The 27954-nt window shown below is 33.5% G+C and overlaps 1 protein-coding gene across 13 annotated transcripts in view; it reads right to left on the bottom strand.

Annotated features, from left to right (window-relative positions):
* rg (A kinase anchor protein rugose) overlaps positions 1-27954 on the bottom strand; it is a 941488-nt gene that overhangs the window by 326708 nt on the left and 586826 nt on the right. For all 13 annotated transcript variants that reach the window (XM_089644600.1, XM_089644594.1, XM_089644593.1 and 10 more), the window contains 3 exons: positions 27675-27819; positions 27118-27241; positions 26898-27034 (listed from right to left, as the gene is read on the bottom strand). In XM_089644600.1, the coding sequence (XP_089500726.1) occupies positions 26898-27034; positions 27118-27241; positions 27675-27819 (406 nt within the window). The remainder of the gene's footprint in view (positions 1-26897; positions 27035-27117; positions 27242-27674; positions 27820-27954) is intronic.

Below are 27954 nucleotides of genomic sequence, written 5' to 3' on the forward strand. Positions count from 1 at the left end.
ATGGCCTTCTTGGGTGGGCTTGGCGCATGCCGGGGAGTATTTGCAGAGAAACCTGGCCATTCTGTGGCGAAGTAAGTTTAAACAAAATTCGCAAATAAGAAAAATTCATACCTTGGAATGGGGATTATAATAATTATAATTAGTTAATTTGAATCTAAAGCAGAACATACAGCAGAAAACTAATTTTCGCGATATTTTAACGATCAAAAACTCTGAACAATATTCTCAGCCGCCGTGAAATATTTAATACGTTTTTAAGCTTGAAATATCAAGGACAACGTAACTTTTCGTAACTCAAAACATAATAACCATCGTGAGCTTCGGAGCTCTGGAGAACCAATTGAGCCTTGAATTTCAACGCAACAGTTTCAATTCGAAAGATAATTTCCATCGTAAGCTTCAGAGCTTTCAAATATGCTTTAAATTGTCAAAGATAAGGCAAAATATCATATTGTTTGTTACATATTTCTCAAAGGGCCTTAGAAAAAATGCTGTTGAAACATGAAACAAGCGAAACAAGGTAGTAAAACTAGTAAGGCAATCATTAATAATAATCATTACGTTCCGAAGGATTATGCGGTGAGATTATGTTTGCTTCATGCTCAAAATCTGCCATTACTCCGGAGATAAATCACAAGTGGGTCCATATTGTTAATATTTACGAGTAGTGTTAGTAATTTATAAAGTTAGTAATATATAAATATTACAGGTCTTTGCACGTTTTTCTGAATGATCACGTATATTAAAATGAATACCTCATTCAAGCTATCAATTTCATTTTTCAAGTCCAGAAAAAAACAAAAGAAATTTATATTTTTATTCAGCTTAACGTGGTCAAGAACTTCAGTGGAATAAAAATAACGATTAAACCGTGTTTGGTGACCAGATCTAATAAATAGCCAGGTACTTCCTCATTTTCTCGCATTCTCACCATAACATACTCCAATTAGGCAAGCCATTGTCGTACTGGATTCTGGCAATATTTCTTTATTAATTTAAGGGCTTTTACATGTAACATATTTTACATCATTTACTGCATAATATTGTGCCAACAGAAGGCTTTTATTTTAAAAACAAAATTAGAAAATAACAATATTTAAATAATGTATGATCGTACATGTATACAGCTATTAATATACATTTGTGTAAAAAAAAAAACTATAAAGGAGTTTGAGATGTACTAGTAGGAAGGTATAGAGAAAAGATTAAAAAAGACAAGAAATGATAAAAGTCAATAACGAGCAAATAGATATGAAATTAGTTGCCTTTTAAAACCCACAAAATTATTGACGCCATAAAATATCAATAAGTTAAGGCGATGCACTACGTCGTGTAATATTTTAAATTGAGCCGCTATCAATAACAACCCTTACGTAGATGGCGATAAGGTTTAAATTCCCGCTTAACACCATCCGCCTGTTTTGATTTATGCAAGAAAAAAACATGGCCAAAAAGTGCCTTTTATTTTATTTTGTGGATGTTCAGGCATAAATATTTAATTTTTTTTCGATCATTTTATAAATAATTTCATTTGCCACACTATACAATAAAATCATAACCGAAAATGGGTTCGTAAGTAGGAGATTTTGAACTTTAAAGCAGTTTTCACAGGCCTTTACATTATTTTTTTCTGGGGTTATAAAAAGACTTATCTAAAAAATACTCGATTATTTTAAAGGCCAAAATGTATTCTACTCGCAGTATATAATTAAAGCATCTGAAACATTTCTAGGCGATCAAATTTTCAAACCAAAAACACATGATTTTGCATTACTACGTATGGCATCGCCTTAACCTGTTAACCGGGCGGGACGTATAAATACGTCAAACGTAAACAGTATCGGGTACGGGTAGGACGTATAAATACATTCTTGAAATATATGTTGCGCCCTGGAACGAGCGGGGGGTATATATTCCGAACATATCACACGGAAATTGAGTTTTTAATTTTTACATATTTAAATTTTTTAAACTCAATGTTTCTCTTTTATCTGTGCGCTTTTATTTATTGTTCTGTAATTATAACCTTTTTATATATTTTTTTAATCTTTATAATTGTTTGTAAATATTCTATTTTTTTAATTCGATGTTTTCACTTTTTTTGATGCATAACTAAAAAAAAATAAAATTAACGTCCACCGGGCGTGACGTATTGATACGTCCTAGTGAAGGGGTTCGCGCCCGTTATATGCTACGTAATTCAAAACTGAACTCCCCGGTTAACAGGTTAAGGGCTTTTACTTATTTTACATCATTTACTGCATAATATAGTGCCAACAGAAGGCTTTTATTTTTAAAACAAAAAGAGAAAATAACCATATTTAAATAATGTATGATCGTACGTGTATACAGCTATTAATACGTAAGTTATTATAATTTATAAATATTATTGAGGTATGTTACTATGGCCTTCTTGTAACTATATTCCGTGCAGTTGAACACATCTATAATTTCTGCGAAAAGCTATGACTATCGAGAGAGGAAAACAACTTACATTGCCTCTGATGTTTCTGTAATGAAGAGTAGTCTTTGGAAGATATTGAAGTAATTTGAATGGTTGACTTACCTGTGAAAGAAAAGAAGTAAAAATTAAAACATGTATCAGATTTCAATATAACACTACAGGGTTTAGTTTAGAGCAACACAGAACTGTTTTTGACAATGTCCAAACTGCTCGTAATACTAGAACCTAAGGCATAATATCTTGCATTTCACTTTCGCTAACACATCTTTTGGCCAAAGAAAATTTAAACACTTTGAATCTCAGTTATACAATGCATTTTCTTTGGCTATTAGACACAACACAAATTATTCTCAATACAAATTAGACAATAGGTTTTGTATCATCAGCCAAGAAAGATCAAACATCAACAATTTTATTGAAACCTGTTCATATGAATGTATTTCCAATGGTACAATGTTGTCTTTTATATTTAATGTAATATTGTGTTTTAGTAAAGTGATTTATGTTGGGGGTATTGTGCCGTGTTGCGCTACCTTTTTCTCTAGCCAACATTTTGGACAGCATTCCAATGTCCATCATAAGGGCAGATGTGTTGTTCATTTAATATATAAATTTAATTACATTAAGTTTATTATTTAAATTAATATATTATTCATATAAAAATTAATACATTTATTCAATTAAATTCATGAAATCGCACATTTTCTTAATTGAATTTGTAGTAATTAATCCATAAATTGAATCTAGTAAATTAATTAAATTAAAACATTATTTTAATTAATTCATCAAATTTAAAATTAAATTAATTTTATGCACTTTGTTGAATTTAATGTAATTATATTGAATTGAATTTAATAAATTCATTTAATATAACGCAATAAATTATTTGGTTACGCCATAATATAGAATATAACGATGTAGTACAAATATGGCTTTTAAAAATGTATGTATTATAAAAATACAAATGTATAATGTTTTAAAAATATTTTGTTAGCTATTCCCATGGTTTGCATGTAATTTTTGGCTTTTGTAATGACCTAATTTGTAGGATTTTCTAACAACCACATGGAAGATTTATTTGGGAATATAAAGTATAACATGTTGTCATGTCAAGCAATACATTTTATATACTTTAATTATTTACTGAAACACAAATTCTCCAACGTTTTTACTGACGATGGAGACTTGATAAATATAGAAAAACAAACAATTTAAATCATCAAGCAAGTGTCCCTGACAAAATTACAATCTGATTAAAAAAGACCTATAATTACACAAGTCATCGGGCGTATTGAATATCACAAAAGAGACACGCGCATAATTAAAAGTGAGTAATTTGAAACTGACCTGTCCGTCTAAATTGAAAAGGCATCCAATCAATTCATTAGTCTAACAGTAAACAAGTAACACAGCTGACCGCTACTTTGCATTCAACCAAACTAGTTTATATTCCGACAGGTAACTTAGGTTATTCTTTCGACCAGTTTATTTTTTCGACAGGTTTTTAGGTTATTTTTTATCCGCGCCGATCCTGTAAGATCGTGAGTGTAATTGAATACGAGAGGAACAAATAGCCTCGGGGTGCAGGCGGCCCCAGAAACAATTACTATGTCTTGTGAGCAGAGGGGGATTGGGAGTGTTTTGGTAGTGTAATGTTAAAGGGCTGCTTTATACTGCAGGTCACAGATAAAATATCCTATTTATTTAACTTGGACACACAACCTTAAAACTTCAAACTATCATCACATTTAAATGATTTTTTATTACGATTGGTGCATGTTTTTCTTGTTTGTTTATTAAATCAATTTTATCATAATACATGGATGATGCAGGTTTAATAAAAAGGTGGTCCAGCAAAGCGGCCACATGCTGCTTGTCTGCTGGTTCTACCATAACATTGAAGAAAAATGAGCATAATTATATATATATAACATAGAAAAGTTAAGATATTATTTATACTGTATCTGCACCACGTTAGCGGAATATATAGTTTGCGGAGTAAACAGTTATGGACTTACGTTTTAGACTTGTGTAAGATTATATGATTATTATTATTCACATCTTTACAATTTTAGTGCTAGGTTGGTTTATTAAAACTCACTGGTACATTTTATTTTCCGTAAATCGTATGCTGTGGCTGTACACCAGTGGTTTGCTTCTGTGTATGCATATATTAGGTTAGACATTTTTTTTTGACAGACAATGCTAACTGTCAAATGTCATGAACGATTTGCGATTGTACTGGCAGGTCGAGTTGAAAAACCCAGGCGTGGTCTACTTGGTTTCAGGATAAAACAGTAACAAAATAAATCACGTAGGGTTAGGTTTGGTTAAGTTAGATAAAATTATTATTAGGTGATTTATTGTTATAGTGTTTAATTCTTAGAACTCCATTTATTTTTATTTTTAAAATAAATAAAATTAAAAATTCAAATTTAATATTATTATGTCCTTGGTCGAAGGGTGAGGCTCTCAACTAGCAATTCGGAGGTCGCGAGTACAAATCCAGGCGTGCGTAGGTAAATTTTACATGTTTGATTTGTGTTAGTTCACAATTTATTCATTTCAAATAATATATAGCATATATTTGCGGCAAGTACCAGAGGTGAAGATATCGTATCATTATCGCCCTGGTTTTAAACCACCATTCAGAATTGAAACGTTGATTGAAATGGCTTTAACCGTGTTCGATGACCACATCTGAATAACCAGGCAATTCCCCACCTTCCTTTGTCCCATATTTTTCCTCTCCTTACTAACTTCAGCAACACACCCAAATTGGGGATTCCATAGTCTAACTGGCTCCAGGCGAATGGGAACAGTTAGACCAGATTGAGATGACAAATTTATTTTATTTCAGGTTTGTTGTTTGTTTGTAATTTTTCTTCAATGTTCTGTTTTTAAATTTTTCTATTTCTTCATGGAATTTCATTGGCATTATACATGTATACTCTGTCCGCCCGGATGCACAGCCATCTACATTATTTTGAATAATATAGATCATACATATGCGTAGTTCGTCCCCTGCGTTCGCCCCACTTCGGCCGCGGGCGGGTCAGATAGTTTAGCCTCTAATTGCCGGTTCTCCCATTTGTTTACATAAACAATTATTATTATAGGAGACCTTCGGGGTCCAGCTGTTCCCCTGGCAATAATGCTACGACTCTTCTGGATTTAATAGCCATTTGATTGGCCTGATTTACTGCCGTTTGGCGGCCGTTAGACAGGTCGGGAGAGCACGAAGTAGAAGATATACATATATTTAAAATATACCTATATAGGTACTAGTCTTTATGAGGACACCGGAGATGACTAAAGAACCGCTAATTGAGTGGTATTTAAAATGACAAACAAAAAATATAGATTTTTTTTAATGGTGTATATATATATAATTTCGAATGAAAGAAAGTCTATTTCATTAGCAGGTTCCTATAAGAAGAAAAAAGGTCGATGAAATAATACATATATTATTTGGGTGAAAATATTTTTTTATTCGTGTTTTTAAATTATTCCGATGGCACCTTTGTTATCGAAGCCAATGTAAGTTAATCCAACCAAATAATACCTACTAAAGCTGTATTTTTTTAATTTTCGTGATATTATGATATATAACAATATCACGAACTAATCGACTGGTGTTGGAGATATATATCATCACAGGAAATTTTATAGAAAAGTTACACGAAATTTAATCGGAAATCAGAACAGATAGGCAAAAGTAAATAGCTACAGATGGCCTCGAAGCGGCGATGAGAGCGTTTAGCGGCTTCTGGCTTTTTGAAGCTTCTGGAAGAGCGGTGGTTGCGCTAATATGCATTTTTGCGCAATAACACGAGCACGATGTAATTCCCCGTTTAACAGATGGCGCTTGGGTGTCGGTTTCGTTGGCACAATATTTTACAAAAAAAAATTTTTTTCTTCAAATTTGAAATTATCAAAATAAAACCACGGAGTCCAGCAGAGGAGAAGAGGTTTTATTTAAACATTATGGTAATTAAATACAAACTCGTTAACACACAAATTATTGCCATAACCCGTTATTACGAAAAGTTTAAATACTCACCGGATAACAGACCTTTGAGTAGGGTAATGAACTTTACAAAAAAATATGATAACATATTTCCGGAAAGCTGTCTCTCAAAAAACAAACAAACCCTTATAAAACGTTCTAGTAACTAACATGAAAACTACCAGGGTATGATATAAAAGCAGAGATGATCTATTTAATAGATTTAATAACACACCGATCTTAATCTGAAGCAATAAATAACGCATGTAAATTGAATATGAGATAAATCTCAGGTGATTTATTCAAAGAATTACAAAATCTTTGTCATCACGTTTGGATAAAATATGTAAATAGATGTACCCTTTGGATGGTGTTTAAAAAAATGCTCGCAATACGGGTTGAAACATGTGTAATCAGGACTAATAGAAGTGATTTAAAACACCGCGGTCGTAAAGTATACCCAGGGCCGCAGAAGAGGCAAGGTAAAATGTATAAGGTATAAGGCCTGTTGCAAGATCCGTGATCCTTCATAGCCCGCGGGATGCAATCATAAATACCTACACCCGGGCAGCAGAAATGATAGGGAAAATAATTACACGCACACGACTTGTAAGAAACAGCAATAATAATTGTTATTATTTTCAGCAGTGCGGTTTTTTTTAAACAAAGGCAAAATAAAACTTATGAGAGGTTTTACGTTGCGTAAAAGCGAAGAGCGAAGGGTATGGTTAGTGATTTCATAGCTAGGATGCAGACAGGATAAAGAGTACAGCTCTCGGCATAAAAGTTTAAGGAAACAAGGCTCCACAAAGAATAATTACATTGTATTTAATTGATGTTGGTTTTAACACCTCTTTGTGTGTATTGTTCTAGTTGATCTAGATCTTTAAGAGTTCCAATTTAAATTAGGTAGAAGCAAAAGTTAGCAGTTGGTCCATATACGGCACCCTTGATGTGGTTTCCCACAAAAACGGCGCTATAAAAATCATCCAAATATTATTATTATTATACTCAATGACACAAAATAACGAGAGCGGAGAAACGACAATTCAAAGTTTTGTAAACACTCTTCAATTGATCATAGTTATAGTTTTTTGAGTTTGTTATTAATCTGTTTTTTTTTGTACGGGGGATTTAATCTTTGATCTATTAAATCGATCAGTGAAAAAAGACTTTTCTATGGAATAAAAACTTTGTTCTATAAATTCCAAAATTATTTCAAATTATAATCACTGCCATTTTGACCCGTCAGAACCTTATGATAACAAGGTTCCTTCTGACACAACAATGTTACGCGAAGATAACTCTAAAGTAACAATATCTAGAGTCCATTATCGCATGACATCGCTGTTATTAAATCAGTAACCTACTTGAAAACTTTACACTTTCATTCTTCAATTTGTTCAGGTACAACGTATTTAACCCTAGTTTGTTGCATAACGATATTTATTACTTCTAAAATGTCTGCAATCCCTTGAATGAAACAAAGGATTTAAGTTATTTTAGCTGTGTAGTCCCAGACACCTACTCTGGTACCACAAGTAGACAGGTAGGGTAGGTGCCAGGAGCGGAGGCATAACGAGGAGTTGATGTATCGGAATGTAAACGCAGGGCGGGGCGGGGCCGGCGCTAAACCACCGCACAGATACGCGCCGCGGGCCGACCGCACGTGGACACGTGGCCACACGCAAACACCCAACCACCAATCTACTGTATTCTGTGCATACAAACATTCTAAAGCATCCTAGCTTGTATTTGACAACCATTAGGAGATCGTGTTTATTATTTTTACACACCGATAGTGCTTAAAATTGGTTCGAAATAGTTTTAACACTCGCCAGCAGTCCCCTCTCTTACCTCGGAGTAACAAACAAGAATCTTTTTAAAATGATTCTACTATAATTAGTAGATAGGTTTCGTCTGGTGTTTTCCAAGAATCCATTGGGACCATACTATTTAATATTTACATCAATTATATAGTATAAACCAATGAATGTTAATGTTAGTTGTAAGTTTCTGCATACGTAAATATATATGTCATTAAGACAGTAGTTATAGGCCTTAGTCGTAAGTCACCAGATATAAGTCTTAGAGGTAAGTCACCAGTTTTAAGTCAGTAGTTCTATTATTAATTATTTAATAAGTATATTTGTACAGCGCCCTTGAGGTGATTTTTCACGAAAACGGCGATATATAAATAAGCCAAATATTATTATTTTTGTTTATTGTGCGGTTCCATGGCAACAAGCACCATGGAAATTCTACACACTTTCGAGAGGTGAAATAAAGTCATTAAAAGTGATGAAAAAAGAAACCAATTTAACCTCGTTTTCACTTTCATCACTTTCCATGACTTAAAACCACACAAAAATGTGTTACCATACTAACTAACTAAAATAGTAACTTAACTACCGCTAATTAGTATTTCGAAAAAGGTTAATTATATCAGGGAAGCATGTTTGATATTAGGTAGGAAAATCCACAATCAAATCGGTGTGCCCCAAAAATCCTTTTTGGGACCGTTATTATTTAATATTTCCATCATTGTTACAGACCAATGCTTCCTAAACTGTAAATCATCACTTCTATCAGTGAAAATTGAGGTTTTTCAACCCGTCAGATCTAGTGATGATTGTCAAAAATACAGGGGACCTCAAAACCAATGCAAAAAAGCGCTCAGTGATTTTCACACTGAAAGTTCCATGATAACTCAACACACAACACACTTTTAAAAAGTGATATAAAGTCATTAGGAACGACGAATTTTTTTTTTAACCTAACCTAACCTAACCTAACCTAACGTAACCTACATAACCCAGTTAATAAAGTTTTTGTTTCATCACTTTCCATGACTTTATTTAATTTTTTAAAGATGTGATGAATTATCATTGTGATGATTTATCAGGTTACCTAAAAGAAGGACTCTGAGCATTGTACGTGATAGTCACAAAAACTTCAAAAGCCGAAGTTCTACGCTAAAGATACTTAGCGTTCGGTGAGTTTTCGATTGATAAAAACGACTCTAAAAATGTTAAATCAGTAAAAGTATCAGGACAGCATGAATTAAAGCAGTAAATAACGTAGTGTATTGTGCTGTCATAACAACATGCAGACGGCAGTAATCATAATATAAAATTTACATATTTTTATCATGTAGACCGGGCGCCACATTTCCCTACGACCTCCTACGTTCCTATGCCTGGCACGTGGCACATGAAAATATATTCACGATCTTGGCTTTCACGTAGGGTTGACGACAAATATAATAAAATGCAATAGCTACTATGTAACGAAATCTTTCTAAGTTTGGCCACACACATCATTAATTGCATTTGTATAATTTATTAAAATAAAGTTTTAATAATAAAAAAATTAAGAATCATTGTATACGTTAACTCTCCATAAAAATATGAAGCAGACAAAGAAAATAAAAACGGTAATGGTCGAAACTGGAACTCCAACCCAGATCCTCTTCACCAGGCCTTACCGGGACTGGCGTCTCTACCAATTGAGCTATTGCCACCCAATACATTCCATAATTTTTATCGTTCGAGCTAAGGAAAAATATTATTGAATGTATGAAAGGCACGGTCAATTGGCGAATTTGCTGCTGCGTTTGTTTGTTTTTTAACTAGGCGTGTAGAATAGTGCGGAATGGCGGGCACGTCTCACTAATAAAATTAAGAATATGATTTCGAAATTCTAATAATATTGAAACAATCCCACGTACGAAGCAGAAAATACCTGAAAGATTACCTCTGCCTAAAACAGTAAAAACAATGAAATTTGCTCAAATTCCCTTTTGGAATTCCTATGAAAGTTAACCCAATGCAAAATTTCAGCTTACAAATTAACATTTAACAATTATATTTAAATGCCAACCTACCCACCCCTCAAACGAACCATTTGCCAAAATTAGGGTCTTATATATTCGCCAGTTATTTACTAAGACAAGCTTGTGCTACATACGGAAGAATAACGCTTTTCATCCGACCTGTGATGCGTGGCCCCTAAACCAGAACCACATACGCTCAGCGACAATTCTGTTTCATCACTCCTAAAATATACAATGCTTTAAACACCGATATAATGACAATTAATTCTATATCCCTTTTTACTATCCGTGTTCAACATTGGCTATTTGAAAGGGGACGAGCCGTCTATAAGGAATGCTTGAGTTCCTAACACTGTTTAAAAAAAAGTTTTAATTCTTATCATTTATTTAGTTTTATCTTTATTTCTATTTGTAATATGGTTTCTATAATGATGTGATTTTTTTTACTCATCCTATTTCCTTCTCCGTTATGTTTTATTATCGTTATTCTTACATGATCATGTGCGACTGCCATAATACGGGCATGAGCCTAGTGTGGTAGTTGAGAAAGTAACCAAAATTGTAATTTTTTGAATTCTATTAAAAAAAATTACTTTCGAAAACTAAGGAAAGACACCATATTATTAAGTTCATTTTATTTAGCTGTGCGTTTTTCATATTTTTCAATATGAAAAAATAATCAAAATAGTTTGGAAGAAAGTTACGCAAAGTAAGAAAACATGTTAAAAAATATATACCTACACATCACGTTGATAGTCTCCCAAAACAAAATTAAATATTTAGAGGTAGTGTACACATAAACCACTTTAGTGTACATAAACCACGGTAGTATACATATAAACCACGCTCGAATGCAAAAAAATAATTTAATAATTACAACAACAAAAGTTGATAAAATACTGCTGTGATAGCTCAATGGTTTAGAGCAGTTGTCTAAAGTTTATTTATTTATTTATTTTTACATTTATTACATACAAGATATACAAATATAAAAGGAAGCTTTGACTGTCCAACTAGGAAGTTTCCCGTTTTAGGACAGTCAAATTGGCAGGTTGAGTGTACATAATTCCAGGTAGGTACATGTAAAATATAAAAATAAAATTAAAATATAACATATAAATGTAAGAAAGAAAATATTTTTTTTAGGAAAATACAATTTAGCAGTAATAAACAATAAAATCCAGATAGGTACATGTAAAATATAAAATAAAAATATAATATATCAATGTAAGAAAGAAAAATAAAAAAATATTTTTTAGGTAAATACAAAATACAAAATCGAAGAAATCAACTCAGACTACGTTTTTTAATAATTTTTCGGAATCTGTCCTACCTAAGTCTAATAACCATTTAGTAATTTTAGTACCGAAGGCTGATAATTCACACAGTTTAAATTGATAGGGGATTTTGTTGTATATTTTTGGTCCCAGGTATGATAAAACTTTTTGATAAGCCGCAGTATTGCTAACTGGTTCAAACTTTAAATTTACGAAACATCATTCCGTTTGTTTTTTATAGGTAGCCCTGTGATGGTTTGTTATTAAGATTTAATGTGCAAATCACGTAAAGCATGTCCCGGTATCAGGAGTGCATGATAATCGAAGAGGTCGCCAGGTGCATCGTGAACTGATAACGTTTAGGTATGCGTTGCATAATAACATAAGGACACCGGTGCATGCAGGAATCCATAAGCGTGCCATCGCATCGTAACAATGCACGGTATGGTCCATAGGGACCTACATATGCAGTTATGAACATTGAAGAATATCAATTTGAAAATATTACGTTCATAATATTATATATATATATAGCAAAACTATGTAACTAAAGACGACTGAATTTGTTTTGATTTGTTAGGCCACAATGCAAGTTATGACTTAAATAAAGGATACAATACAATATTTTATTTATTTGTTAATTAACGCTTTTACATATGAATATTAAGAAATATACATTATTTATTTTACACAACTGAATTGCTTCATTAACAACATTTTATATCTGTTTAAAGATAACTTGAAGATGTCGACTGACTTGGTATAATTTATTTACCTTCATTAGTATTCTGGGCAAAGAGGAATACATATGGTAGTTAGTCCCAGAATTTCTGCACTGAAATAAATCCTGACTTATAGTATTACGTTTTGGAATCCGGAAGCTTATTCTAGCAATACCGGACTATCAACTAATCATTTAGAATTTTATATAGAAATACCAAGTCAGTGAAAATTCTTCTGTTTTTTTATTATTTTTATTTTGAAAACATTGTCCTAAAACGAAAAAAGTTAATAATTTTTTTTGATCCTTGCATACATTAGATATGTTATTTTAATCACTAGAAATACATCAAATAAAAATATCAATCAATTTTCTTAGGTAATTTTTATTATCCGCAAGTTAGTGATGTCCAATTATTACAATTCAGTTGATGATAAATGCATAATAAATAGTCATTAATAAAAATATATATACCTATATTATATATCATTCATTTAACAAACTTAGGAATTATAAAGAGAGACCTCGGGATATATTCATTTATAATTTTTCACTTTTGTAGAAAAAACGTGAAAATAATACGATTCAACATATTCTGCACATCGTCAGAACTGAGGTTAGATTACACTGCATCCCAGTGGCATAAGCCAAAAGTCGCAAACAATAATGGTTTTAGTCAAGTATTCCGCCTACCGCGTTACTGCAGCTTCACGGAAATGTTCCTGGAGGGACGGGTGCACTCTTTCAGAGCACTTTTCCACCATCTTATGGGAGGGAAGCTTATACTACTAGACTACGCTAATCTGAAGAATACCACAAAGTTGCCTGGATGGAGTCCCCCCTGATAGCCAACCATAAACCGCTACTTACATAATTTTTGGTATTTAATATTTGTAACTTTTTTTATTCCACGTATGTATTGTTATTTTTTTATAATTTTTGAAATATGGAATGTATTGCATTGCACTACTGTTTATTGTTTATTGTGTTATTTTAAGTAGGTACATAGTTATCTATCTCCTAATACAATCCTTATATACATATAATTATGGTAACACATTTAAAATGAATCAATCACATATTTTCTTAATTTAATTTTAAATGTTTTTATGTTTTCTTCTGATTTTATTTCTACCTCTGCATGCATTCTGGAAAAAAAACTATTATAACACTACAGTGGTGATTGGTGATCCTCACAGTATCGCCTTAGTGAAAAGCCATTCAAAATTTACACGTTGGCGTGTATTTGATAAGATTGACTTGATATGGTTTGTTTGGTGATCAGATCTGAATAGACAGGTATCTACTTCCCAACTCTTCTCTTCCCCATTTCCTTCCCCTCCCAACTCCCTTCAGCCTGACAACATACCCAATATTTGGAATGCCACATTTCCACTGGCACCTAAGAGTTAACAGTTAACAACAAGCCAACGTTTCGGACACTGTAATAATGTCGGAAACGTTGGCTAAAGAACTATGAAGCGCAACACGGTAATATACCCAAAAAATAAATAACGATAATATCTCAATATTGTTAAATACGAAACATAATGACGGTGGTCAGGATTTTACTGTCATCATAATGAGTTCAGTTTAGCTTACGAACGCTTAAAATGACTCAAACATGAGACAGTAGTAAACGTCACATTTCCTTGTTCGATCAATTAAATTATTTAAATTATATATTATATCTACAAGAAAACACAAGAATGCGTTATGAAGGAACGTGACTTTTACGAGTCGTAAAACAGTTTGACGTTGATGTAAGTTGACGAGATCGGCTAATGGTGTAAGAAAGACAAAACTATGAAATGTAGACAGGTACGATGAGCCGACTAATATTATTAATAATTGATGTAATCTTTTGATTAATTTTAGTATATGAAATATTCCCTTGAATGACTAAAAAATTGCATGGGAAGTGCATGAATTTTGTTTGTTTAAACATGAATATATTTTTATTAACATAGTTTTGGAATGATGATTGGTGAGACTTTTTAGGAGAGGAATGCGTGAACGTCATCATGAATATACCTATTCTATTTTATTTCCCGACCTTACTCTTCCCCGTCTCGTTCCTTTCCCAGATTATTATCAGCCTCGCAACATATTCCAATTAGGAATGCCATAATCTCACTGTCTCCAAACGGTTGGGAGCAGTTAGGAATCTTGTGCGGTATGCACATAAAAAAAAATTAAAAAACGTAATAACACATTATATTTCGGAAGATTTTGAATGTGCGAAAAATCTCTTCGGAAGAGCTTCCATTAAAATACCGGCAGTACGAAAACAGTAATATACCTGTCGCCTGTATCAAAGATTGTAATCCGCCAGTTAAAATATTACGGGAATCAGAAGTGAACAAAAAAAATGTTCACAAATTAATGACCTTTGTGCACAGAGCAAAGGATCCAGCCCTTCGAGAATATATAATTATTAAAATGAATAATATGAAGAAAAAAACATTTTAAAACAGTTGTAGATATTAAAACAGCAGACTGAAAAGAAACCATTCAATGAGATGTCGTTAGACCAAATACAGATAAAAATCAGTTATTTGTATTAATTATTATTACAAGAACAAAAAATATTCACGGCGCCAGAAATTAAAAAAAAAATAAAAGACACAACTAACAAAAGAATATCGTGAATCTGTCACACTTCTGTTTTGTTCGGCAAAAAATAATGATGACCCCATGTGTCCTTTGCGGGTTGACTTCAAAATTATGTGACAGTTTAAGTACGCAAAAACACACAAAGTCCCCGGTGTTGGTCCCTTTTGGTGCGTTCTTTTGGTCTCTTTGCACGGTGGGACATAAATTAGGTTCGCGCGACATTTTTTTTGCACAAGTTTTTGTCGAAAATTCAAAAGAATACCCATTTGATATTGTTATTTGTCACAAAGTGGGCTGAGATTGGTCAGGGGGCGACCGCTGGGATGCTGAATTAAAATCGTTGAAAAGGGAAACGACGAAATTAATGCTGGCCATTTTATTGAAGAAATATTTGTTAGGATATTTGAAGCGTTGAGCAGAAAACCAGAGAAACTTTCAAGATAACCATTTTTTTATATGATACCACTCAATTGGATTACTAATGTGCTCTTAGACGGCCCAAGCCCCAAAACAGCCACGCTCGAACCAATCAGTATGGACAGAAACTTACTGAAGGAGCTAGTAGGACTATTAACACCTGATTGTTTGTATTTCTCACCGACCTGTTAAAATGATGACTGCACGGGAAATAAGTTCACATTACATTCGATATTTCAAAATATAGATAGTTTTTGAAACAAAGCAGATGAAAGACTCCTTTCGATTAAAGTATTACAAATCGAAATTTGCAATTAAAAATACTAAAATTTCCAACGCAAACACAGATAAAGTTTTTAAAGTAGCTTACCGGTGATTTTTATCGTGTAAACTGTAATTTTTATTTTATATAATAGAAACAAACAGTACATGATTTACAGAGATGACTCAATATACAGGAATAAGATGCTTCGCGTTGGGTACCTATGATATGTTTCCTTGTAATGTCTGCTAAGTGGTACGTTTATTCCTTATTTACCACGTGATGTGTGTAGTATATAGGTGTGTGTGTGTAATTTATTTGCGAGTGTTTTTGTGTGTGTGTTTGTGTGTGCGCATGTGTGTGTGTGTGTGTGTGTGTGTTTGTGTCCGTGTGTATGCGCATTGAACAGTTTAAATTATTGACATGATGCCACGTTTGAATTTGGGCAGTGAATCTGAAGTCAACTAGAGTTTAGACAAATATTATTATATTAATAATTAATATTATGTACCACTTTACATAGAACTGGAAGAAGGCTCACACACCATTTGCACCAGAGATGTAGGAGACATTGTCAAACACCCAATGAAACCCCGGGGAACTATGCTAAAGAAATTGGGACACTTTTAAAATTACACGGTTTTTTAAATTTATTTAGCATAGTTCTCCGTGTAACTTTAAGAGTGTCCCGATTTCTTTACCACATTTCCCCAGGGCTTCATTGGTTGTTTGAAAATATCTGAAACTTACAGTAACTTACTGATATGAAATATTTTTAATTTATTGAAAATATTTTGATTTGTTTTCCTGTTAAAAACGGGATTAGAGTCCTATACCGAATGATTATAACGATTTTGAATGAAGTACACAATGTTTATTTCATACTTTAACCCAATTTCAAGCAATCTGTAATGTGTGCGTTATGTCATTTTATGGCACACAATTTTTATTACAAATTTGGTAGAGACGAACTATACAAATAATCTTTCTTATATAAGTTTAAATTTTGTTGTATGTACAATGTACAGTATACAGTCAATATTATACATAAATTCTGGTTTCACCATTAACCACGCGTTGGTGTTTAGTCGATTCAACTTCCGTATCTTTCTATTCATGAAATACCAGCAGAAGCGGTCATACATTCAATGTATAATCGCAAGGGAACTAGCGTACAATTCAAAGCCACTAATATCAATTTACATCGCACATAGTATAAGCTTGGTTACTTTTGATGCGATTGATGCAGTTGAGAGACGTTCACAAAATGATATTATATAATACCAGAAGCAGACAATATTAGTAGTTCTGTTCTCGAGTCCAAAAAAAGTACGTTTCTAATTTTCTCTTATTCAATAAATCTAAACAAAAATTTCCTCTAAAATCATTAGATTTTTAAGAAGGGACTCAAATCCGCCTCCTAAATTGATGCTGATATAGGCCAAGCCATGATGCGTATAGCGTATTGAATCGCCTACCTTATCCGAGAATCGAACTAGGTGACAGGTCTGCAGACAACGTAGGTACCAACTGACGAGACGGCTAATGACAGGGGACAGTGGACAGTGAACAGTGGACATTGGGGGGGATTTTACGAATTTATAAGTATTGTTGAAAATTTATTCAATTACCAATTGAATTGTGTCATAACGGATTTGGAATGAGTACCATATTGCTTTGTGTGTTTGTTTTTTGCAAAAATGACAGTTAATTTGGTAAATTTTTTTAAGGCATTAATAAAAAATTTTACGACAAATTGTGAAAATTTAGGACTTTGACACTTTTTAGGCCAAAACTTTATTTTATTTTTTTTTAATTATTCAAATAATTGTCTGCTCTGAAGCCAATGGTTACATGAAAAATCTTGTTGGAATGGAAGGTGCTCCTAAGAGCTAGATACCGTTATTGCCGGTTCGGCAGCTTTAGACAGACAAGGAGACAAGCCACACAATACATATTAGATATGAGACAATGTATGAACGTTGAGCAAGAAATGTGTGTAAAAGCAGAATTGTGTTGTGGCGGTCCATTCTCTCTACTTAAACATACGGGAAACGGCGTGACGGTTAGTTATATAAACAAAAACATTAATTTAACAAGAACACTAATTTGTTTACGCCTCTGTGCACTGTACACCAATAAAGATTTATATCCCCAAAAATACGCTAAAACGATATCTTCTGCCAACTTTTCAAAAGAAAGTCTAATTATTATTTTTATTTACCGCCAAAAAAACTTTACTCCGGTGACAAAATTCCGATGGTAAAAAAAAAATAAAAAAAACATGACAAGGGACGGAATAAAATAAATTTAATTACCAATAAGATGTTTTTCCCAACCTGTTGGGGTAATAATATTGATGGAAGTTGTAAATCAACCATTCTGGGTGCTATATCGACTCATCCCATCTACGTAGTGAACCCACGACCAATTAAGACGATCCCCGCTGCTTAACTACCCGAAGGAGAATGCAGTGATTTTGTCTTTGGATCGCTGATGTCCCCAATTCTCGCAAAGGATACGTAATAAAAATTCCGAAATATATTTATTTTTGATTTTTCCCAGATCTTTGCTGAAGATAATGCAGGTAAATTTACGTACGTTTGTTTAAATGTGAATACTGCACACGAGTTCAATAGCCCGGAGTCCTTGGGACTAAGACACCCTTAATTTACAATAATTCTTGTTAGATATAATGTTGAATATTTAACCCATTTTTATGAACTAAAATATTCTTTGAATTTAAGAGTTAATTTAGAAATTGTAACTGATTGTGTGAAGAATTCATTTTTAACAGAAAATTATTTTTAATTTTTATTAGAACGACTTTTCTTTATATATATATATATATATTATTATAGCCATCAATGTAACATATCATTGAAGAATAAGATAAGACTAACAAATCTACACGAAATATGAAACAGAACAAGATACAGAAAAAAACGATCTTAGCTGGTAATCGAACCCAGGATCTCTGTCTTACCGGGACAACGTCTTTATCCACTCGACCATTGGGACCTAATTATTATACGTCATATTTGTCGATGACATATTGCAAATTCAGAATTAAAGTAGCGCAGAGAAAAATATAAAATTTAATAATTAGGTCCCAATGGGCGAGTGGGTAAAGACGTTGTCCCAGTAAGATAGAGATTCTCGATTCGATTGCCAGATGAAACCGTTGTCTTTTTTTTATTTTCTGTGTCTTGTTCTGTTTCATATTTCGCTTCGATTTGTTAGTGTTATCTTCTTCTTCAATTATTTTTTTTTTCAAAATTTGAACTGACAGACTATTCCGTAAACCCTTAGATCTATATAAATAAAAATGTAATTTTTCGTTTGTTCAAAATCTTAAGTCACCGAAAGTTTTTTAACGATTTTACAGGTAAAAACAAGTTTTTTCAAAAAACCAGCGCCATCCGTTGGACGTAAAAGAAAAAAAAGCCCTATTGTTTCTCTCTCTGCACAGACAGACTGAGCAACAGCAACGCGTGGCGGGGTACAGCAAGTGTACAATAAAAAGAACACACGGCAAAACTTTTCAACGAAGTACCTACACACTTGGTGAGACAAAATACTGATTTTCAGTGATCTTTCGCAATGACATCACTACTGGAAGTGTTCAAATATGCACCAATATAATAATCCTAAGTGTGTAATTTTGGTGTCAAATCTAATACAGGGTTTTTCCAATAAGAGGTGTTATTTTGATATTCAATCGTAAAAGATCAATGGTTTCGTTGCTTGTGCGGCACGTAGCGCCGTCTTGATGAAAGTAAAGTAACGTTGTCCAGATCAATACCATCCAAATCCGGCCATAAAAAATCATTAATTATCTCGATAGCGCAATCCATTCACCGTAACTGTTGCTCCAGCCTCATTTTCGAAAAAGTAAGGTCCAATGACTCCGCCGGACCATAAAACGCACCAAACAGTCACACGTTGAGGATAGAGAGGCTTTTTTAACCATAACTCTTGGGTTTTCCGAGCCCCAGATACGACAATTTTGCTTGTTGACGAAGCCACCGAGGTGGAAATGGGCCTCATCACTCAAGATGATTTGCATTTGATTCACTCAAGTGAATTTTAATGCGTTGTTGAAGCGTGTATCATAACATTTTTATTAATGGCGTAGTTTTTACTTGTCAAATGTCAAAAAATGACAGCTTCAAAAGTAACATCTACCGAAATAGCGGGCTATTCAAAATAACACCTCTTATTGGAAAACCCTGTACTTAATCTTACATTTTTTGAGTCAGTTTTTTGCTATTTATAGTTTTATAAATAATTATTTCAAATTGGAACTGGAGTTCTTTCCTTTTAAATTCCGTCTAAAATATGATATATCGCATTGGATACAACAAGTTTCCCAGCTGACGGATAACACGCAGTGAAATTATTTCAACGAAAACAAGACGAAAAAAATCACTTAGCTATCAATTCGACCGACAGTTAACATCTAGTTTATACAATTTTTCTTCTTCTTCCCACCGTGATGGATCGATCAAAAGACAGGTAAGTTAAGTTAGGTTAGGATAGGCAAAAGGCAACAGCCTGTCTTAAGTGTCATTCAAACGGATATAAGGATATTAAAGTTTCAAAGGTGAAACAATCGTGGAGAACGTGTTCAAATTTGGATTTTGCTTTCTTTGCCAATTAATTTCCAACCTCCCTCTTCTCCATCTCCTTCCGTTACCTACTATATTCAGCCTCACAACATCCTCTAATTGGATACGTTTTAGTCCCACCGGATACGGATTGTTGAGACTCTGAGATAAAGTTTTGGTAAGTCGAATATCACATTTAAAAACTTAAAATTAGGTACCTAATCATCAAGAAATTTCTCCCCGGGGGTAGGCAGTGATGATGGAACGCCTGATAACTCTGTCTTGTCACAATACTTGCCACATTCACATTCATACATTGTGTGATAGATTTTATAATCAGATATGTGGTTACGAATAACCTTCTACTACCATCATAACAAGCGGAAAATGTAGTTTGAGCAATGATAGAGGACTTTTTCAACATGGAATTTTAATATCGCGCTGTTTAAAGTGTGGAAAATTATAATACAAGTTTGTTTTTCTTTCTTATTTTTAAGGTAGTTACAACCTCAAACGCACCTTAGAGAAAACCGCCACTACCTGATACCATAACCGAAAGATTTCAGCGAACTTCAATCCTCAATATTCCACTAAATCACTACATTTATATGACCAGAATGTTATAATATTATAAAGTTTAAAGGTGTATCATACATTGTTTTTGTGTTAATGTGATATCTTTCCCAAAGCATCGCTAGGTGGGGCGTAAGTCGCCCCAGGGGAGCGGCGCCACTGTTCCTCGGCAAATGTGGGAACTGTTTTTTTCAATACTAGAATTATTAATAATACCAACAACTTTAGAAAAATCTACGATTCTACGGGGGATAAACAAATATATTATTTGATTTTTTTGCGAGGGAGACAGGAGACATGGACACTCTCAATGGGCAGATAGTAGTAATAGATAAAGGATTTGTGACAGGTTTCTTTTCATTTAAGAATTCGTTTTTAATTTATCTCCGGCGATGTGGATACGAAAGACGCAAACTAAAATATTGTTTTTGAGATAACAGTTTTGAAGTATCTAAATTATACCAAAAGGTCTTAGGTTTTTAAAAAGCTTCAAAATATAAATTATTATAAAATATAAGCATAAATCGAACAGGGCAAATCTAACTATAAAATAATGTCTAATATTTTATTATTCTAATTTTATCTTATTTAATAAATCAAAACCATGATTTCCTCTGAAATCATAAGATTTGTAAGTAGGAATTTAAATACCTACTTACTTAAATATAATCCACTTATTTTATGGAACATTTTTTTTAAATTTCAAATAACGAATGATTATACAATTTGTTCAAAAGACGTCACTTTCGTAATGACAATTCTTTATTCAATTTTCTTCAAACCTGTATGTATCATAATATTGATTATTCCGATTTGACAGCTCGTAGTAGGAACCACGATCATGCTAACTCTGGCGAGATAAAAAGGAAGTATCTAACACAGCAACACTATCTTGAACCGAAACCGGAACGTAAAAAAACAAATTTACAGACAGGTGAAATGCCAAATAGTCGAATCAATACCGGACTTCGCTAAGCTCAGTCAACTATTCATTTTTTTGTGAATACCGCACAAGACTCACAATTGTTCACGGTAGTCTGGAGTCAGTGGGAGGGAAGAAAAGGAGATGGGTTAGATGAAGGTTGGGTTCAGGCTATTCAGATCTAGTCATCAAACGCAGTTAAAATCCATTTCAAGGACGGTTTCGCTTACGAATGATGGTATTTAACCATATTATAAAATGTTAGCATAAAATAACCTTTTTTTGTTTTTAATGAGTTTTTATTATTCACAATGTACATTTGTTACGTATAATTTTACACACACATTGTGAATAATAACTACATTGTGAATATTAACTCATTAAAAACAAAAAATGTCTAGAAATTGTTACATAGTGAATGCCAAAGAAATACAAAAAAAAAATAAAATAAAATAACCTAATTCTGTACCTACAATTATGTACCTACGACATATTAAGTTTTTTAGTTCTCTAATTTTTTAGGCTTGTGCATCAAAAAAGCAGAAAACGTCTCGAGAATTTACAGCTGTCAAATCTTATAATAACTTATTTATTTGCGGAAACAATATCTTGCACGCAAAAAATACAAAAAAAAATCCCCATTCAGCCTCCAAGTATTTCGTAATAATTTATCATCCTAAACAAAAAAGGTTCAAATTTTAAATTGATTACAGACATCACAAAATACCACAGCAAATACTTCATAATATCAGATGGGAGGCGAACGACCGGGGTGTTCAACCTTCTCACAAAAAGATACGATGCAATAACCCTCATCTTTTTTCTTAACAGTTAATAACATAAAATCCAATCTTAAGCCGGGAATACACGGACTGCTTGCTACAAACAGTCGATTTTGAAAGCTCCGAGCATTTACTGCTAAATATGTATTATGTCGAAAGAGTTAATATTCGAATGAATGCGAGGGAGAACGTCCAAGATGACCGCCCACGAACGTGATTGGTTTATTTATGCCACGAACCGTAGATATGTGTATCCAGCTAGAGATGGTTGCAATCAACGTTTTCGGATACAACAGAGATACATACAGATAATGTCTGCATAAACGGTTATCGAAAGCGTAATCTTTGTGATGTGCAAATGATGCGAGATCCCGATAGTTTACACAAGTTACTGTTAATTTAAGTTCTGAAAGATCATCAGTTTTGTAGCGGGTTGGTGAAACCTGGCACACGCAATTAGAAAAAACAACTCTAAACAAACAGATGAGAAATTGAATAAATAAAATATAAACGTTTGTATAAAAAGCAGACCCCCGTTGGACGGGTGAAAAGAGTCATGACACGGTAACAATGGCGCCCCGCCGCGCGGACATGGCCCACCGAAACAGTTCGGACGAGCTCGGCAATCTCCGGCATTCTTCGGCTGTCACTCGGCTTTTGTAATGCCTGTTTCACGCGGTGCGTTATGTAGCTCGATGGCTTCACAGTGCAGACACGGGATTTGGGGTCAAGTTGGCGCCGTTTAGGGGATCGAACGGGAATCTTACAAGAATCTGACGAGAAAGTCGCGGTTTTTTAAAATATCATCTATGAGAGTATCTGTGGCGCGCGGCTGGGTGGAGGACACCTGGCGGGCGGTGTGGACTTGATTTTTCGACAAATATACGGTTTTATTTCGAGATTGATGTAATTTTGCCCACTTGACCTTCAAAACAAGAGGAAGATCACTGTCTACATCTGAAAAACTTTGCGTGAACCCCGGCCAACACCCGGGACTTCAGCTGAACTTACTTTATCGAGGAATCTTGGCTTCACGGTAAGCCCCACGGAAAAAAAAACGAAAACCAGCTCTTGGAACTATAATATACCTATATAGGATTTTTCTGGAATTAACTTTTGGGAATATGTTTTAAAATATTAATTTCGGATGTGTTTCATTCCTGTCCTGCGTAATTCTGGTTTTGGACTGTACAAATCAGATTTGCTTTGAATTTAAAGTGTCGTTTACAAAATTGGAACTGTTTGCTTGAAGAATTCAGACGGGTGATAAGGTTCCTACACATAATGTAATATTTTTAACAGAAAATTATTTTAATTGTCGCTTTGAAAATTGGAACTGATTTATCAAGAATTTAGACTATCCCGTGATTTCATAATAAAAACGGTGTACAGTTTCATAAAAATGAATAAGAGCATAACAAATTAAGGATTTTTCCGAGTGTGAATGCGGATTTTGAATTTATTATTTCAAAATAATTGTGAGGAGGAATATTATACTAAAATGGATTTATATTTTTTGTAGCCTTTCCGTAGTCAAGTAGAAAAATTCATTCTCGTGAATTTTTCTAAGCCAATAATAAAATTTATTATTAGTGAATTTAGAATATTTTAATTCGCTTTTTCCTTTTTATGTGAATGTACAAGGGTCCCAACTGCTCCCAACCGTTTATAGCCAGTGAGACTATAACATCCCCAATTGGGGTATGTTGTGAGGCTGAAGGGAATGAGGAGGGGAAGGAGATTGGGAAGAAGAAGATGGGGAAGTAGCTGGTTGTTCAGATCTAGCCATTTCAAGCAACATTTCAATTTTGAATGGTGGTATTACACCAGGGCGATACTAAGAGAAAATTCCACTCTGGAACGTGCAGCAATATATGTTATTTTTAATTAATAAATTGTGAAATAACACAATTTCATCAAATAAAATTTAATCGTGCACTTCAGGATTTGAACCCACGACCTTCGGATATGTTAGTTGAGAGCCTTAACCCTCGACCATGGAGGCCGTAGACCGCTCTTACCCTGTCTTTTGATACCATGAAGGTGAAAACCAAATACATGTAAGTAATAAAAAAAAACTGGATTGGAAAAATGTAATTTTAATTTTGTGTTTTTTAACAGTTTTGAAATAACACGGTCAAATAAAAATATAATGGAATTATTCATTCTTGTTAGATTTATTCTCCCATTTTCCAATATAAATATGATGTATTGAAAATTTTAAAAACTTTCTTTTACATAGTACATAGTAGGTACATTGTACATAGTACATAGTACTTTGAGGAATGTATCCCCCCGTGAAGACACAGAATTAGGTTAAATATAATTTTTCATGCATAAAATTTGAAGAGGAGTAAAATTATTATTAATATATCTGCGATGAAATTTGGCAAACTTTGGATATTGCACCTTGTATCGGCTCTGGGGGCCTAGCACGGCCATCTCATCAATTAAGCAAAAACAGTCATGGGGGCATTTTCGCCAAAATTTGTACGTGTTTTATCATTTTTATACTTTCCATTCAAGTTTCCACCAATACCAGATTAGTAGAAGTCGGGATATTTTTCACGGTAGAAATTCTGGGACTAACTACCATAATATGTACTCCACATCGCCCAGAATACTTACTAATGCTAATAATATGCCCAGAATAATAATGGTTAGTAATTAATAATTAGTTATGTTGATTCTTCAGTGGCCATCTTCAATTTATCGCTTAACCTCTAAGAGAGTGAGTTTTTGAGAGAAGGAGGTGTTCACAGCGAGAGATTTTTAAATTAAAAAATTTAATTGCGTTCAAATTATTTTAAATTTTATTCCTTATTGTATTATAAAAAAATTTAACTTTATTTAAAAAATACGTACACAATATCAAAATATCCAAATTAATCAGATATTAACCCATTAGCCTCCGAATTGTTTAGCTAAAAAAATTTCCTTCACATCCGAATTAATTTTGTACCAAAAGTTTTAAATCTGCAGTGGTGTACTAAATCTTACATAATTTTAAACTAAACGTGCAAACGAAACAATTTTTTTTTCATTTACTTGTGCATTAAATCAAGGTATGTAAAAATATATGCAGTGTATAAAAAAATAATAATAATATGATTAAACGAGGATATAAAAATATTTTTTTTATAAAAACCAATTTTTTTTCTTAATTTTTTTAATAATTTGATTAAGAAAAGTTGTAAATTAATCATACTTACTACCATAAAATATATTTTTTCAAATTAGGCTGATGTTAGCCGCCCACCACGAGTTTTACGAACAAGCTTGTCAATTCCCGAACCACACGCCATTTTGAAAAAATTCAATGACGCTGAAATATAACAAAATTTCAATCGTAAATATCAGGAAAAAACTGTACCAACGGAGTCCTGCCAATTACTACGAAATGAATGCTTAATTATCTACAGAGCGATTGGCATTTAAAATTTTAAACACAGATGTCAATAATGCATCCCTTTTTCGTTTTTAAGCCGACAGACATCAGACCCGCCGGGACGACGCGTCGTTTGATTTTAAGACACATCGCAGTACACACGCCAGGACGGCGTCGTTTGAGGCCAATGGGTTATAACAATTAAGGTATTTAATTAATCAAGGATTTCTACAAACACGTTGTACGGTTTACGTCCATGCTCCTTTTCGCTTCTTTTTTTTGCGAATGTACCCGATACGGCCATGTTCCATGATATTTCATCAAAATGAAGATTCAATACACCTTCAAAAAGTGATATAAAATCATTAAAAGTGATGAAACAGGTTTGAATAGTGAAATAGGTTTAATAGTTACCTATGTGACCTATTTATTTCCCTTTTTGTAGGTGTGTTGAATTGTCATTTTGATGAGATAACCGGTCACCAAATAATTAATTAAATATATATACAGGTTTGACAGTTGTATTTAACTGACTAAATAAAGTATAATTAATACATTGCATGTCAAAACTACACAACTTTTCAATATTCCACAATACCTATGAAAAAACCAATCAAAATCGTGGGACATGACAAAAACGTAAAGTACAAACATTGTCAAAAATGTCCATTTATCAATAATGCTAGCACACCCCAAGCGGCATATTATATTGATAATTTAATCAAAGTGCCTCATATAAACTCATTCTGAAATTGTGCCTTGCCCAACCCTAATGTTAAATGTCAAATGTCACGGGCGATTTGCAAGTTGTGCTAGCAAGTATCGACTGATTACCAAAATTATTAATATTGTTTTTATGGAGCCCATGTCCATTCATAAAACCCTGATAGAAAATATGTTATTGACAGAAAAAATTTGCTCTTTGCACAATTCTGTCTAAAATAGTCTCATTTCCTAGAAAGAAAAAAACATAACACGAAGAAGATGCATGTCAGTATCGAAACAGATGGAGTTCACCTACCTCTTGATCCACTTTCCTGAACTCTGGGTCCTCTTCATCCACCTCGAAGTATAGTTCCGTGGAGGTAATGGACACCGTTCCTGGAGCCACTAGTCCTGGAGCTATCAGTCTTGCTTTGCTGCTAATGTTCACTGGACCTGGACAAAATGGTTTTGATTGAAAATGGGTCGATAAAACATAATACACAATCAACCAAAGTAAGTTAGAGTCATTTGTTTACCTGTTAGGTCTACATCGAGTTCTCGGTCATCTATCAGGAGTTCTGCATCATCCATCAGCTCGGAATTAGAGCCATGCTGGCCAGTGCGAGAGTTGGCGAGGTGGGAGTGGAACTCCTCTCGGGCCTACGAAAATTAAAAAAAAATTATGTTTGACTAGAAATAATAATCAGTAGGAGAGGCTGGATCTACTATAGAGGCTCTTTAAAGAGGCAATGGTTCCCTGGTAAAGTGCCGTAGTATTTAAAAAAAAAAATATTTTTTAAATATATTATCTCAAATATTGTGGTTTTATGTCTGTATGTATTTACAAAAGCACTAATTTGGTTGGTTTTGGTCGAAAAGAACAATAGATGGCATGAAAGCGTGATTTTGGATGAAAAAATGCAGCATTAAGAAAAATATTACAATAATTTTCGTCAATAGCGTTATTGTAAATTGCTGTTCGAGAGGTCTACGAACAAATTTCTTTCAAAAATAAATTTGAAATGTGCCAATGTTTCTAATTGAATGTTAATCTGCCTTCTCCTAAATAACAACACCATTAGCAAGTGTTTACCTGAAGAATAGCATCCTGCGGAGTACCCTGATCGTTGAGTTGATGCAGCGTGGCTTCAGGATGAGAGGATCCGCGGGGGTTGTGAACCAGTCGTCTCCGTCTCCTGGCATCGTCCTCCCACAGGTCCAACTTCCAGAAAGCCGTCCTGATGGTGGAAATATTTATTGTGCAATTTCATAATCATTAACAAATTCAACAATTAACATAACAAGACCTAACTGATATGCGTATATGGTAAAATAAAACAAAGCAATAGACCTTTAAGGCGATGCACTACGTC

This window comes from Hesperophylax consimilis, chromosome 21, assembly GCF_061612785.1.
Source record: "Hesperophylax consimilis isolate HC1 chromosome 21, BYU_Hcon_1.0, whole genome shotgun sequence".
NCBI lineage: Eukaryota > Metazoa > Arthropoda > Insecta > Trichoptera > Limnephilidae > Hesperophylax > Hesperophylax consimilis.